Source organism: Leopardus geoffroyi, chromosome B1 (assembly GCF_018350155.1).
Source record: "Leopardus geoffroyi isolate Oge1 chromosome B1, O.geoffroyi_Oge1_pat1.0, whole genome shotgun sequence".
Classification (NCBI taxonomy): domain Eukaryota; kingdom Metazoa; phylum Chordata; class Mammalia; order Carnivora; family Felidae; genus Leopardus; species Leopardus geoffroyi.
This window is the reverse complement of record NC_059327.1, coordinates 76110077-76125686: the sequence shown is the minus strand read 5'-3', so window position 1 is coordinate 76125686 and position 15610 is coordinate 76110077. Positions and strand designations below refer to the sequence as shown.

Genomic DNA, 15610 nt, shown 5'->3' with positions numbered 1-15610 from the left:
AGACAATCAACCAACTGAGCCACACAGGTGCCCTAGTTAAAAACTTTGTTAATATCAGGGCACCTGGGTGGTTCAGCTCCTTAAGCATTCGACTTCAGCTCACATCATGACCTTACAGTTCGTGAGTTTGAGCCCTGTGTCAGACAGTGCTGACAGCCCAGAGCCTGGAGCCTGCTTTGGATTTTGTGTGTCCCTTGCTGTCTGCCCCTCCCCTGCTTGTGCTCTCTTTCTCTCTCAAAAATAAATAAACATTTAAAAAAATTTAAGGGATGCCTGGGTGGCTCAGTCAGTTGAGCATCCAACTTCAGCTCAGGTCATGATTTCGCGGTTCATGAGTTCGAGTCTCACCTCAGGCTCTGTGCTGACCGCTCAGAGCCCGGAGCCTGCTTTGGATTCTGTGTCTCCCTTTCTCTCTGCCCCTCCCCTGCTCATGCTCTGTCTCTCTCTCTCTTTCTCTCTCAAAAATAAACACTAAAAAATATATATATTAAAAATAAATTTAAAAAGGGGCACCTGGGTGGCTCAGTTGGTTAAGTGTCTGACTTTAGCTTGGGTCACAATCTCACAATTTGTGGGTTTGAGCCCCATGTCGGGCTCTGTGCTGACAGCTCAGAACCTGGAGTGTGCTTCAGATTCTGTGTCTCCCTCTCTCTCTGCCCCTCCCCCACTCTCACTCTCTCTCTCTCTCAAAAATAAACATTAAAACTAAAGGGCAACCAACGGAATGGGAAAAGATATTTGCAAATGACATATCGGACAATGGGCTAGTATCCAAAATCTATAGAGCTCACCAAACTCCACACCCGAAAAACAAATAATCCAGTGAAGAAATGGGCAGAAAACATGAATAGACACTTCTCTAAAGAAGACATCCAGAAGGCCAACAGGCACATGAAAAGATGCTCAACGTCGCTCCTCATCAGGGAAATACAAATCAAAACTACACTCAGATATCACCTCACGCCGGTCAGAGTGGCCAAAATGAACAAATCAGGAGACTATAGATGCTGGAGAGGATGTGGAGAAACGAGAACCCTCTTGCACTGTTGGTGGGAATGCAAATTGGTGCAGCCACTCTGGAAAACCGTGTGGAGGTTCCTCAGAAAATTAAAAATAGACCTACCCTATGACCCAGCAGTAGCACTGCTAGCAATTTACCCAAGGGATACAGGAGTACTGATGCATAGGGGCACTTGTACCCCAATGTTTATAGCAGCACTCTCAACAATAGCCAAATTATGGAAAGAGCCTAAATGTCCATCAACTGATGAATGGATAAAGAAATTGTGGTTTATATACACAATGGAGTACTACATGGCAATGAGAAAGAACAAAATATGGCCCTTTGTAGCAATGTGGATGGAACTGGAGAGTGTGATGCTAAGTGAAATAAGCCATACAGAGAAAGACAGATACCATATGGTTTCACTCTTATGTGGATCCTGAGAAACTTAACAGAAACCCATGGGGGAGGGGAAGGGAAAAGGAAAAAAAAAAAAAAAAAAAAAAGAGGTTAGAGTGGGAGAGAGCCAAAGCATAAGAGACTCTTAAAAACTGAGAACAAACTGAGGGTTGATGGGGGTGGGAGGGAGGAGAGGATGGGTGATGGGTATTGAGGAGGGCACCTTTTGGGATGAGCACTGGGTGTTGTATGGAAACCAACTGGACAATAAATTTCATATATTGAAAACAAAAATAAAGAAAGGAAGCAATAAAATAAATAAATAAACATTAAAAAAACAAAAAAATTTTTAAAGTTTAATATCACTTACAGTATCTCTTTTATGAATATTCCAATCATGTCTTTTTCCTTGTTTTCTATCAGCATTTGCATGTCTTTCTAACCCATTTGCATGAGCTCTAATATACAGAGTAAAAGGTATTACCAATTTATTTCAAACATTTGCAACATGAGTTGAAATTTTCTCTTGATACTTATGATAATTATGATTTTAATATTCCTCCAAGAGTTAAAACCTGACTTTTACTACGGTTACCCATTCAAGAAGCCTACCTGAGAATCTGCACCAGAATCTTCTTTTTTGGCCTTGGGTGGTGTTTTTGTGCCTACGTTAAAAAAAAAAAAAAAAAGTTAAAACTTTACATGTAAATACAATGTATTAGTATTGGAGAAAAACCATAGAGAGAGAATAAAAAGTCTGGGACTCCAGACCAGTCTTTTCCTGTAATGACTAACTTTGACTGGTACCATCCTCCCTGGGTCTGTTTCATTTACTGTAAAGTAGGATACACATTAGTTATACTAAATAGTCCACTTCTGTTTAAAAGTCTGTGATTCCTTACCATTTTTGATATGAAGCTATTGCTAACAACCTAAAACACCAAAACTAGATCTTTGTGAGAGAGTACCACAACGACTATCCCAATAATTAGTACCATTTAAAAACCATTTTTCAAAAAAATAAAAACCATTTTTCTTTCTACTTTAACAAATATGGATTATTAAGCAGTTTAAGTATTATCCTTTTTAAAAAAATTTTTATATGTTTATCTTTGAGAGAGAGAGAGAGAGGGAAAGAGAGAGTGCAAGCAGGGTAAGGGCAGAGACAGAGGGGGATAGAGGGTCCGAAGTGGGCTCTGTACTGACAGCAGAGGGCCCAATGTGGGGCTCGAACTCGCAAATCACGAGATCATGACCTGAGCTGAAGTCGGGCGCTTAACTGATTGAGCCACACAGGTGCCCCTTAAGTATGATCCTGTTATTTGGTTTAGTTCAATTAGGACATAATAAAATAATAAAAAACCATATTCTCTATACTCACTTGAAATGTTTGCACCAGAGATGGGATGATCTTCCATGAGTTCTACAAAGTTAAGGGGGAAAATCCCAATTCTGTCTCGAAGTTCTCCCCTGGCCCATTCTTCATTCACATACTCTTTAAGAATAATAATTTCTCCCTCTGAGAAACTTAACTCATCCTTCTGGTCTCCAATATATTCAAACCGAGCAATACATCTTGGGCCTCTGAACAAAGAAGATCATGTCTGTGAGTTAAACTAGAGAGTACTAACTTTCAAAATGCTTTAAAACCTTAATTTAGTCTTTCAATAAATACTTATTCTGTGTTTACTATGGAACAAGATATACTAGGCATAATTTAAAATTTTCCATAAAAAGAATAAGCTACATTTCTAAATGATAGTCCTCACTTTTTAGATATGAACTTACTCAAGAAGGCTAAAGCAAAAAAAAAAAAAAAAAAAAAAAAAAGGCTAACATCAAGCTCACAGAGTACATGAGAATTACAAAGGAGACCCCTGTGGCCAGTCTATACTGGTATATCTCTTGATCACCTTTACTCCTTTACTCCATTACATGTCTTTGTATATGTAGGCCGGCTGAATCTGAACCCTCTCAGTCCTAACTGCACTGAGTTCACGAGTTGCCAACCCTGAGAATCTCGGGGCAAGACACGAAAATTCCGTGGCCAAATGCAATGGGCAGAAGCTGGGCAGAGTATCCTCAATATATGCTGAATCATCAGTGAGTTGTCTATAGAGAGAAATGGCCTTCCCAACTAGAAGGCTAGAAGAAAACAGAAACCGGGCAAATTATAACAATTTTATATCTAACACTGTTGTTTTACAGATGCTTTCTGTATCACCTTTAAAAAGGCTTCACTTCTGATTATGAGAACAATCCTTTAATGATTAGCAATTGTGACTGAAAATAAGATAAAAGTAGAGATAAAATTATATCCCTGAAGGCATGATTTAATACCAAACCTTCGATTTAAGGCTTTAGAAAGGGAAGTTTCAATAGCAACAGTCTAAAGAGATGCAATTGCCTGAAGAGAAAAGGTTGGTACTGGCACCAATCAAAGTCTGGTTTAAGTCAGGTCAATGGATCAATAGCTGTGAAGGCCCATTTTAAATTCAACCTGCTGACACAGTAAACACTGCTTAAAAATAGGAGAAAAATTGAACTCGAAGTAGAATTCAACTACTGTGGCATCAGAAGTTTTCTTATTTGTGGTAACCTTTGCATTTATTTTCTGAAGTCCTCGGGGAGCATCTCCTTATGTCTGACCTATTCAAAGACAGGTTTACAGTCTTCAGCAGGTAGTGAATTCCACTAATTTGCTCATTTAACTGGAATATAAAGTTGCATTGTGGCAGTGTTTTAAATCACAAAGGAGTTACAGTGGTGCATAAAAGGGTATATAAATTTATGGAAAGGTTTTCAGACATAAAGGAAGACCTCTCCAACTTAACTCTTCCTTTACTTTCTTCTAGTTCCTCTTAAAAACAAAACAATACAAAATGTCTAGCAAGTTTTATAGGGTTCCTATTTCTATAAGATTAAAATATTTTCTGTCGCAAAAATATCTGAACCTTCTAAAAATATGTTGGTAGATAAACACCAGAAGGCCAAAACAAAATGCGCTGGATAACGAAACTGTCTCTGCTCAAGCTCAGGCCAGGCTGTGGGAAGTTCTAGGATAGACAGTCTGTGGCTCTGTGTGTGTGTCTATATGTCCTGTATGACAGAGTATTGTTTATGCCAGCTTCTTCCAACATGTCGCATTTTCATCAGAATTTTAATCCACTAAGGCTTTTTATTTTTATTAATTTATTTTAAAAACAGATTTCACTTTTAAGCAATCTTTTTACACCCAACATGGGGCTCAAACTTAACAACCCCGAGGATCAAGAGTCACATGCTCTACCAGCTGAGCCAGCCTGGCGCCCCCCCCACTAAGGCAAAGTTTTCCTCATAATTACAAAGACACACTGAGAATGTGAATAATCACACATCTGAAGTGTTTTCAGTTTGGTAATTCTTTAGGATATAAATGCTTGCCTCCTTTACATTTGGTGCAAAAGGGCACAAATAAAACTTACTTAACACAATGAGATGACACGGATTCTCTTTTCCCTTTTCCTCCTTCGGGAACATCAATCTGTAAAGACAAAGTCAAGGCAACAATTTGCACATTAGAATAGAATAAGCACATTAATATCATCCTACCCTGGACTGAGTTTTCTCTCTCCCGCATTCTGTAAGTTGAAAACTTCAGATGAGGACGACTTAAGATAGAAACTAGGCAGAAAGCATTCACGCACTACCACACGTATTCCAAGTGTTGGCAGAATTCTGCAATACTTTTCTGACCCCCCAAAAACATTTTAATCAAACTTGTGGATTTCTTCTATTTTCATAACTTTAGAACATTTTATTTTCCTTCAGTGTGAATAGGGAAGGAAGAAAGGAATTAGTACTCAGTGAGCATCTATTAAGTGGCAAGCGCTTTAGAGAATACTTTATTTACAGGGCTCGGTAGAGCTGGGTTGTAATAAAATATTGACCATAATGCACTAAGTCTGAAAACTACTTAAGGTTTAGAGGTCTATATTAAATAAATCAGCACACTTCCTGATAAATTCTAAAAGTTTTAAAACAATTTTTTAAACCTGTAGGTTTAGAAATAACACTTATACCAATAATGTGGCAGATTCAGTGTGATTGATTTCAGTGTGGTAATTGTGCTTTTTAAAGTACTGCTACATTGGGCAGAAGAAAAATGAGAAAGAGTGCTAAAACTAACATTATTCTTAATATTAATTTAGAGAATGTGGTTAGATTGTCCAAAGAATCAGGGCATATATACACTAGACAATTTTTAAGACCCACATTTTATAATTCAAGAGACTCAAGCTCATTTATATTTGAAAAAATACAGGTTTTCTGTTATATTTGTTTCCTAAGTTTCTGATGTAATGAAAAGTCATTGGCTTTTTCCCACTTAAATAAGCTGTTAAAACTTAATGATATAAGCTAGCTTTATTGATATTTTCCAGTATCAATAAGTTATATCAGAGACTGAGTCATACTCTTCCTATTGATATAAATGTTCAAGTGGCATTCTGATTTTATCTCCATAGTTCACAGCCACCTGGGCTTACACTTAGGGCTCTATAATATGGGCTCACATACTGTAGGCTGTGAGGGTGTAAAAATTCTGATACTTAATATAATTTTTCCCAATCAGATTTGAAATTATTATATGAAACATAATTAATGGACCACTACCCCCAATAAAAGTACTTTAGTATTCCTGAATCTATTTTTTTAAATGGAAATAAATGGGAATGGAAAGGATGAAAGAAACCGAAAGTGAAATCTACCTCAAAGAGAACTTGGCACCATAATCTCAGGGGACATTCGTTCGGGACAATCCAGTAACATTTAATTATTGTTTACTAAATGTTTCAAAGAATTAATATATATCCTTTAGTGCTTATCCACCCTCCAAGTTGGTTCACTAGTTGACCTGCATTTTTCACCTTAGATTTCCAAGAGCATTTAGGCATTAAGTTTTAATACTCCATATAATATAATAAAATTAATCATTGCCTAGCTGAACAAAAATTTTCTTTTAAAAATTTTCTAAATACCAAAGGCATCAATGGAAAACAGAGAATTAGAATATAAGAATCTAGGCTTTGGGGTGCCTGGGTGGCTCGGTCAGTTCAGCGCCCAACTCTTGATTTTGGCTCAAGTCATCATCTCATGGTTCGTGGGTTACAGCCCCGCAATAGGCTCTGTGCTGACTTTGTGAAGCCTGCTTGGAATCTCTCTCTCTCCCTCTGTCTTTGCCCCTAACCACCTCAAAAATAAATAAATAAACTTAAAAAAAAAAAAAAAAAAAAAGAATCTAGGCTATCTAGGCTTCTGGTTTTTTCCAAACTGCAAGTCACATAGAACCCACCAAATATATGACCAATTTAAACAAGCACTACCCACTTACAATTACTTTGACGTAGTTGGCAGGAAATATACCAGTCTGGTTTCTACATTTCCCTCTATACCAATCTGTGTCTATTTTTTCCAGAAGATAAACAATTTCTCCAGAAGTGAGGTGCAAATCATCAACTTGCTCTGTAACATAAAATTATAATTATATGTGATGAATTCTCTTGGTTGCAGATTTGATTAAAGCAGCGCAAAGTAGCTTTCAGTTCTGTCCACTGAGGCAGTACATTCTATTGATTTTAAGAACAGATTATACTAATAAAATTGACTTAAAAAACATATTCTTTTTTAGAAGGATATTGTTACTATAAGCTTCCTTTTTAAAGGCCAAATTAGATGTATTTACCATGCACTGATTGATGGGAGATGGTTAAAAAAAACTATTTTGTTGGTCAATGGTTCCTACCAGGTTAATATAAACCCTTTGCTAAATACATCTTGAGCAATGAAATATTTTATAGACGTGTAGAATATTATTATTTTCAATCATGCTTAAAAATCATTTCAATCTAAAATATTAACTAAGGGACTAGTATAGTTCCTTAGCAAGTAAATCTACGCACACTGAAATAAAAATCAGTCTACCAAGTAGATTATAAGAAGTTTTAATAAATCATGAGTTTATTTGTAGTGGCACCTGGGTGGCTCAACTGGCTAAGCATCTGACTCAGCTCAGGTCATGATCCCAGGGTCGTGGGATTGAGCCCCATGTTGGGCTCTGCACTAAGTGTGGAGCCTACTGGGGATTCTCTCTCTTCCTCTCTCTCTCTGCCCGCCCCCTCCTCAAAATAAATAAATAAACCTAAAAAAATAGGAGCTTATTTTAGCCTTGAATATAAAAGGTATTTAAAAATTGATTACAAAAAATGTGTATTTTCATCACATAAGTAATAGCTAAGTTCTGTATGTAGGTTTTGCAACTCTTAGGAGAAAATTATTTCCCTCATTAAATTAGAACTAATTTCATTATGGGGCACCTGGGTGGCTCAGTACATTAAGCATCCGACTTTGGCTCAGGTCATGATCTCACTGTTCGGGAGTTTGAACCCTGCATCACATTGGGCTTCCTGCTATCAACAGGGAGCTTGGGATCCTCTGTCCCCTCTCACTGCCCCTCCCCAGCTTGTGCGCTCACTCTCAAAAATAAACATTAAAAAAAAAAAAAGAATTTCATTTTAATTGTTAACTGGTATGCATTTTTTGGGGTGCAATATGCATAGTTTTTAAAGAGTTAAAAGTTTGCAACTGGTAGGCAATTCACTTTTTGCTCATTGCAAGGGAATCCCTCCACCCCCAGCCCTTTCTGTCTCCCCTCATTCTCTCTCTCACAGGGAGTTTTAAAGGCAAGGGAATGCAGCTAAGCTCTCTGGAACAGTTGGGTATTAATGACCCTTCTGGAAGGCATGGTGAGTGGTAAAATGACCAATCTTTTTTGGCACAGAAAATGAAGATGTCCTCGAGAGGTTAACTCAGGGAAGATATCTGCTCAGGGATCCTGAGCTCTACCACTTTATTATTTATGTGCTTACCTGCTGGGAAATCATGAAGAACAACAGCATGAGGGGCACTATTGTCAACAGGCTTCTGAGCACGGCTTGGATGGCTTGGATCCTTAGGGGGAAAAACAGAGCTGTGAATGAAGTGTGCACGATGCATGCTGGATTTGCTATTCGCTCTGAGACCATTTTTTTTTTTCTCATTAGAATCCTCTTGACATAATTACATTCTGAGTACAAGATGCAAACCACATAGTTAAGCCAAACAAGGGAATCATTATCAAGTTGAAAAGGCATGTGTCCTTGCCAAGGGAGGACAAAAATAACTCTCAATTATGATATCCCCTAGCATTTTTCTTAAAACCACGAGAGTAAATTAAAAGGGAATTAACTTTTAAAAAATTTTTTTATTAACTGGTACCATTCTACCCTGAAGTAATGTTTTTTGATCTGTGTACCTTGCCAGGGTTGCTTTTTCTTTAAACTGTTATCAGTACTACACCTCAAGAACAGAGCCTTCAAAGTTGAGTCTTCATTAAAATGGTAAAAGAAGAAAGCTCTGCAATTTATACTCTTGCCTTTCATAATGAAAAGAGCTAATGACTTCCACAAAAGTATAATTCACAAAAAGTAAAATCCATTTCATTTATTACCACTTAACTGAAGGCTTTCTCTAATTTGAAGACCCACACTACCTCCCATGCCTGCCCTGGATTTTCTATTTAATCTAAATGGTTTATTCAACAGTAATTCTAACTAAATTAGCAAAGAGAATTCAATGTTCTCTACCCATTTAGCCAACTTCCTAGATTGGCTAAGGGAGAGAGTAAAGTTGAAGAGTGACCTTTTCTCATTGATAAGCAACTGTTACTCTTAGTTTTTAAAACTTAATCTTTCTTTTTAAAATTTTATTTAAATTCTTGCTAGTTAACAGTGCAATATTGATTTCAGAAGTCAGTGATTCATCAATTACAGGCAACATCCAGTGCTCATCACAACTGACCTCCTTGATACCCATCACCCATCCAGCCCATCCCTCCTCCCTCCATCAACCCTCACTTTGTTCTCTATCATTAAGAGTCCTCACAGTTTGTTTCCCTTTCTTTTTTCCCCCCTCCCATATGTTCACCTGTTTTGTTTCTTAAATTCCACTAGTGAAATCCTATGATATTTGTCTTTCTCTGACTGACTTATATCACTTAGCATAATACACCCTAGCTTCATCCATGTTGTTGCAAATGGCAAGATTTCACTCTTTCTAAGGGCTGAGTAATATTCCATTATATATATATATATATATATATATATATATATATATATATATGCCACATCTTCTTTATCCAGTCGTCAGTTGATGGACATCTGGGGTTCCTCCATAGCTTGGCTATTGTTGATAATGCTGTTATAAACATCGGGGTGCATGGACCCCTTTAAATCTGTAATTTTGTATCCTTTGGGTAAATACCTAGTTGTACAATTGCTGGGTCCTAGGGTAGTTCTATTTTTAGCTTTTTGAGGAACCTCCATACTGTTCTCCAGAGTGACTGCACCAGTTTGCATTCCCACCAACAGCAGATTCCCCTTTCTTCACATCCTCACCAACACCTGTTGTTTCTTGTGTTGTTAATTTTAGCCATTCTGATAGGTGTGAGGTGGTACCTCATCGTGGTTTTGACTTATATTTCCCTGATGATAAGCGATGTTGAGTATCTTTTCATGTGTCTGTTAGCCATCTGGATGTCTTCTTTGGAAAAGCTTTTATTCATTATCTTCTGCCCATTTCTTAACTGGATTATGTGTTTGTTGGGTGTTGAGTTTGCTGAGCTCTTTCATAGATTTTAGATACTAACCCTTTATCAGATATGTCCTTTGCACATATCTTCTCCCATTCTGTAGGCTGCCTTTTAGTTTTGGTGATTGTTTCTTTCACTTTGCAGAAGCTTTCTATCTTGATAAAGCCCCAATAGTTCACGTCTGCTTTTGTTTCCCTTCTAGTAAGAAGTTGCTATAGCCAAGCTGCTATAGCTGCCTGTGTTCTCCTCTAGGATTTGGATGGTTTCCTCACATTTAGGTTCTGTACCCATTTTGAATTTATTTTTGTATATGGTGTAAGAAAGAGGTCCAGTTTCATTCTTCTGCATGTTGCAATCCAGTTTTCCCAACACCATTTGTTGAAGAAACTGTCTTTTCTACACTGGATATTCTTTACTGCTTTGTCAAAGGTTAGTTGACCATATGGTTGTGGGTCCATTTCTGGGTTTTCTATTCTATTCCATTGATCCATGTGTCTGTTTTTGTGCCAGTACCATACTGTCTTGAAGACTACAGCTTTATAATATAGCCTGAAATCCTGAATCACTGTTATTCTTAGTTTTATTTACTATGAACAGATAGACTTACTCTCCTCTTCCTCTTCCTCCTCCTCCTCATCTAATCTGACTAAAAGATATTATTTTCAACACTGGCAAACCTGTGAACTAAATGAAGGCCGATTTATTACCTCATCTTTAACCAAATTGCACCTGCAGAGGCATGCTATATTCACCCAAGTTAGGTAAAGAGAAATACGAACCTAGGTCAAGACAGTAATGGTTAATGGCAGCTCACTACACTAGCTTCTCAAAGTCACCCTGACAATTTTCTTAGAAGCTGCTCAGTATTTTTCTCTAAATAAATGAGGATGATGGGAAGTTCAGGATTGTGGAAAGGAACCATGAAATATTTGCAGTCTGCAGGGGCTCTAAAAAATTATTTACATAATTTATTATATGTGTGTATGTGTGGTTTTTCATTTTTTTCCTCCTGATTTACATCTGTGGAAAAAAGAATGACTATTCAATAAATGGTGTCAGGTTAGAGGGCTATCCATTTGGAAAAAATGAAGTCAGAGGCTTACCCCACACCAAAACAAACATGAATCTTCAAATGGCCCAACAAGCTGAATGTGACTAAGCCTGAGTGGGTAGAAGAGGTGGGACAGTAACTTGAGCCTCCCAGTCAGTTTCCCTTCTCTGTCTTCAATGCATGGATATCCCCACAAGGCTGCTCATCAACCTGGCCTGGCAGCTATAGGGCAAGAGGAACAGACTACACAGCATTGGCCACAAGAGGTCAGTACAACTCGGACCACACCATTAGGGTGGGTGTCTGGTAGGTAAATTTAATATATTTCAAAGCTCTTTCTTTCTAAAATTTTTTTAAATGTAATTTATTGTCAAATTGGTTTCCATACAACACCAAGTGCTCATCCCAACAGATGCCCTCCTCAATGCCTATCACCCACTGTCCCCTCTCCCCACCCCCCATCAACCCTCAGTTTGTTCTCAGTATTTAAGTCTCTTACAGTTTGCCTCTTTCCCTTTCTCTAAATTTTTTTAATGTTTATTTATTTTTGAGAGAGAGAGATGGACAGAGCACAAGCAGAGGAGGGGCACAAAGGGAGACAGAGAATCTGAAGCAGGCTCTAGACTCTGAGCTGTGAGAACAGAGCTCGACGCGGGGCTCGAACCCATGAACTGAGATCATGACCAGAGCCGAAGATGGATGCTCAATGGACTGAGCCACCCAGGAGCCCCCTCAAAGCTCTTTCTAATATGATCATAATTGTGGATACAAATGAATAAAAACTGACAATACTCATTGTTTATTCTCTATGTGCTACTCACCAGAGTAAACACCTTATATGCATTAATTAGCTCTTTTAAGTTTTTAAACATCTTTGAGATATAACTCCATAATAATACCATAAAATCCATCCATTTAAAGTGTACATAGTTTTGGCAAATTCACAAAACTGCAACTATCACCACAATCTAAGTGTAGACCATTTTTATCACTCTGAAAAGACACGCCCTCCCCATTAGCAGTCATTCCCTCTGCACCCTCCCCATAGCCCTAGGCAATCACTAACCTACTTTCTGGATTTACCTATTGTGGACTTTTATATAAATGGAATCATATAATAAATCAATTCTAAAAATATCTCTATGGAGTTATCTTAACTATTTTCTACATTAAAAAAAATGAAGTTTAGATGGGGCGCCTGGGTGGCTCAGTTGGTTGAGCATCCAGCTCTTGGATTTCAGATCAGGTCACCATCTCAGGGTCATGGGATCAAGCAAGCTCTGCTTCCAGCTCTGCACTGAGAGTGCAGAACCTTAACATTCTTCCTCTCCCTCTGCCCCTCTCCCCAATTCACTCTCTAAAATAAAAAAAAAAAAAAAAAAGTTTAGAGATAGGTTAAAAAACTGCCTAGGGTGATATACAGTGAACTGAAACCCAGCTCCCTGAGACATAAATCTGTGCTCACAACCAGGCACTAGGTAACAATCTTCCACTTGCCCTGTGACTTGACAGGCTCAACCTCAGCTGATAATGTTCAGTATTTTCTGTTTACTAAAGCAGGAGAGAAAGTATAACTCATCTTTAGAAATCTGTACCTTAAAACTAGGCTTACAAGTAGGTAATGTTTATTTTTCTAAAAAGTGTAATGCTAGCCATGAACCCAGAGTTTTCTAAAGGAGGCTTCATTTTGGTATCAGCAGTAGTTGGCCAATGGAGGCCAGGTGTCTTCAAGTCTATGGTGTAAGAGGAAGGCAGGTAATGTTTAAAGTGTCAAACCTCTGGACTATTATAAGAGTAACTTCTAATTTTTTAGCTTCTGTTTTTCACTGAGGAAAGCTTTTTGGCCCTATAACTCCCACTGTCACCCATCAGTGTGTTCTGAGAGAGGAAGGATGGCTGTGACAGATGGATAATGCTATATCAAAACAAAGAGAAAATGAGTAATAGGAGAACTTTCCCTGTGTGGACTAAAGTTAGAATTTCATTATCCTACCTGTGACTAGTTTAACACATATCTTCTCTGCTCTCCAAGACACAAATTTTTAAGTTTCTTGGCAAACTTCAAAAGATAAACTGCCTTCTAAGAAGAAAGAATTGGACTAGATTATGAAAACTAGGATGAATGGCAAACCAAATACTTTACTTGGGTTAAATGATTGGTGGGTATTATTTTTCAGGTTTGCCACATTAACTAACAGATAGTGAAAATTTAACTGGATAACTTAAGAAGCTCTTTTACGAATACACCTCTATAAATTATTCACTGCTATTTTTCTTGCTAAACAAACGACCTTCGCTAATCATTGCATTCTCCCAGGCTCCACAAATTTGTTAGGCCTAAACTGTGACTTTAGGTTGTTGGATTACATTTCATTTCATTATTTTGAGCTATGATCAGAGAAATGAGGTTTACTCTAAGCTTAAATCTTAAAGGCAAGTGCTTTTTAATGTCAGACTTAGCATTTATAGGGCCCCCGTTAAAATAATTATCCATTCTGCTAGGAAACTAATCTCGGGCAGTTTGGTAAACATGTTTACATTATTTTGGAAAAAAAATAGCTCTCACAGTTGAATATTAATGGTGAGTGCTCTGGTTGCAGTAAGTCAGTATGCTATGAGGAAGACAACACATGGTAGTCATTCTGTGTGTCAAAGTGATTAGCATGGCAGGGGCAAGTCTTTCAGAAGTCATTTATTCTTAAAATGAAATAAAATGCTACTGCAATTTTTACTCTGGTTAAAATAAACGTGCTAATAAAAACCTGAGGATGAGATATAATTAATAGTTCTATGAAATGTGCTGCCATGTGTGACATGACAGCTGTGCAATATTAATTCCTTACGTTTGGTCTGCTTCTAAGATGTTCATCAAGTGGGGTGATAATCTTTATCTGAGACAGGTGAACTCTGCCAATATCTTCTCCCTTTTGGCATTCCAAGTAATTATTTTCTGCCTGCTTCAGCATCACAAGTACGTCCCCACGCTGTAAGGCACAATATCACACTCTGAAGCAATTATTATTTAATAAAACATTATTACTTTTTTCACATTTTAATCTTTGGAGCCTAAAGCATTTAATAATGTGTAAAGGAGTAACAGAGGACACTGATTTTTTTACATTAGTTAGTAAAGAAAGAGCTCTACTTTACCTTACAAGAGAGTTCTCCAGGGTTTTGGGAGACAATGTCTTCATTGGCAATTCCATGAGGCACAGACAGCTTAAACACAAACCCACAAAAGGATTATTCACAATCAAATAGCCTCCTCATAAACTGCTGATAATGTGGAGATGTCAAATGTGTGCCTAAAGTGCAACTTTTCTAGCAGTTAAACTCTTCACTTGGCTTCCTCAAGCTCTAGATCTAGTGGGATCCATGAGAAATGGATACTAATAGTATCGGAATGTGAAGAATGTGGCCAAAAATTCCCTTTAACAAGTACAACCAGGAAGTTCTATTCTATAGGACAAGGCCCACCAAGTCTCCTGATTTAAAGCATTTAAAGGATAAATGCTCAGCACCTGACCTCAGAGCCTAAGCCATGTCTTTACTGCAGGGTTCTCAATGGCTGTCTTCTGAAGGCTGATAGGGGATTGGAGCTTCCTCTGTAGGGCTTGACTGCTTCCATTTGCCTTCAATTTCCTTTTCTCCTAGAGTCTCTCTGATACCAAGTATCTACTTAAACCCATTTCATTGCCTGACCCCAGTCACTTCGTACTCAGCTGTCTGATCTTAGGATGACTTTTACATCTGCACCCCACCCTTAGCCAGAGGACTGTTCCCTGCCTTGATAAATTTGGTCTGATAAGTGCAGGTCAGAGGGTATATCCAGGAAGTGTGATCACACAAGCTCACTTCCAACAAGAAAAGGCAGATTTCAATCACTCATAAGCAAAGATTCAGAGTGCAAGGATGTGTCCCTGTAAGGCTGGGTTGGGTGGTGGTGATTCCCAGCATCCCTGTTAAGAGTCCCAGGCTCCCAAAGGAACCAGAGTCTTGATTTTAGCAATTTAATCAAGGGATGTCCATGGAAAAAATGAGAGACTTAAGGAATTATTTCATACTGAGACATACTACTCTAATATACTATCATTTTGAATTTATTAATTTGAGCTATCCAAATGTTTTACTGACATTATACAGCTATGCTAAGAACCAGCAAAATATGGTTTTTCCTGAATGAGGCTCTTAACATAGAATGTCCAAAGCTAGTAGAGACTTTATAGCTACTAATACTACTCATAGTATGGCTTATTGGCTAAGAGCATGGGGCTCAGAGCCAACTGATCTACGTTCAAATCTTGGCTCTACCATTAACTGATTTTGTGAACCTGGACAAATTCCTCAACTTCTCTGTGTCTTATTTTTTTCATTTGTATAATAGAGGTTAATAACAGTATTTACTTCAAGGGCTGATGTGAGGAATAATACACATAAAGTGTTTCAACAACAATCTTTTTTTTTTTTTTAACGTTTATTTATTTTTGAGAGA

The 15610-nt window shown here is 37.8% G+C and overlaps 1 protein-coding gene across 5 annotated transcripts in view; it reads right to left on the bottom strand.

Moving 5' to 3' along the window:
- The window catches only part of SH3D19 (SH3 domain containing 19), a 185038-nt gene that overhangs the window by 9375 nt on the left and 160053 nt on the right, over window positions 1-15610 (bottom strand). For 3 of the 5 annotated variants that reach the window (XM_045465841.1, XM_045465848.1, XM_045465873.1), the window contains 7 exons: window positions 14269-14337; window positions 13962-14102; window positions 8308-8389; window positions 6774-6904; window positions 4867-4925; window positions 2784-2986; window positions 2015-2067 (listed from right to left, as the gene is read on the bottom strand). In XM_045465841.1, the coding sequence (XP_045321797.1) occupies window positions 2015-2067; window positions 2784-2986; window positions 4867-4925; window positions 6774-6904; window positions 8308-8389; window positions 13962-14102; window positions 14269-14337 (738 nt within the window). The remainder of the gene's footprint in view (window positions 1-2014; window positions 2068-2783; window positions 2987-4866; window positions 4926-6773; window positions 6905-8307; window positions 8390-13961; window positions 14103-14268; window positions 14338-15610) is intronic. The other 2 variants (XM_045465852.1, XM_045465862.1) reach the window with 1 other exon arrangement.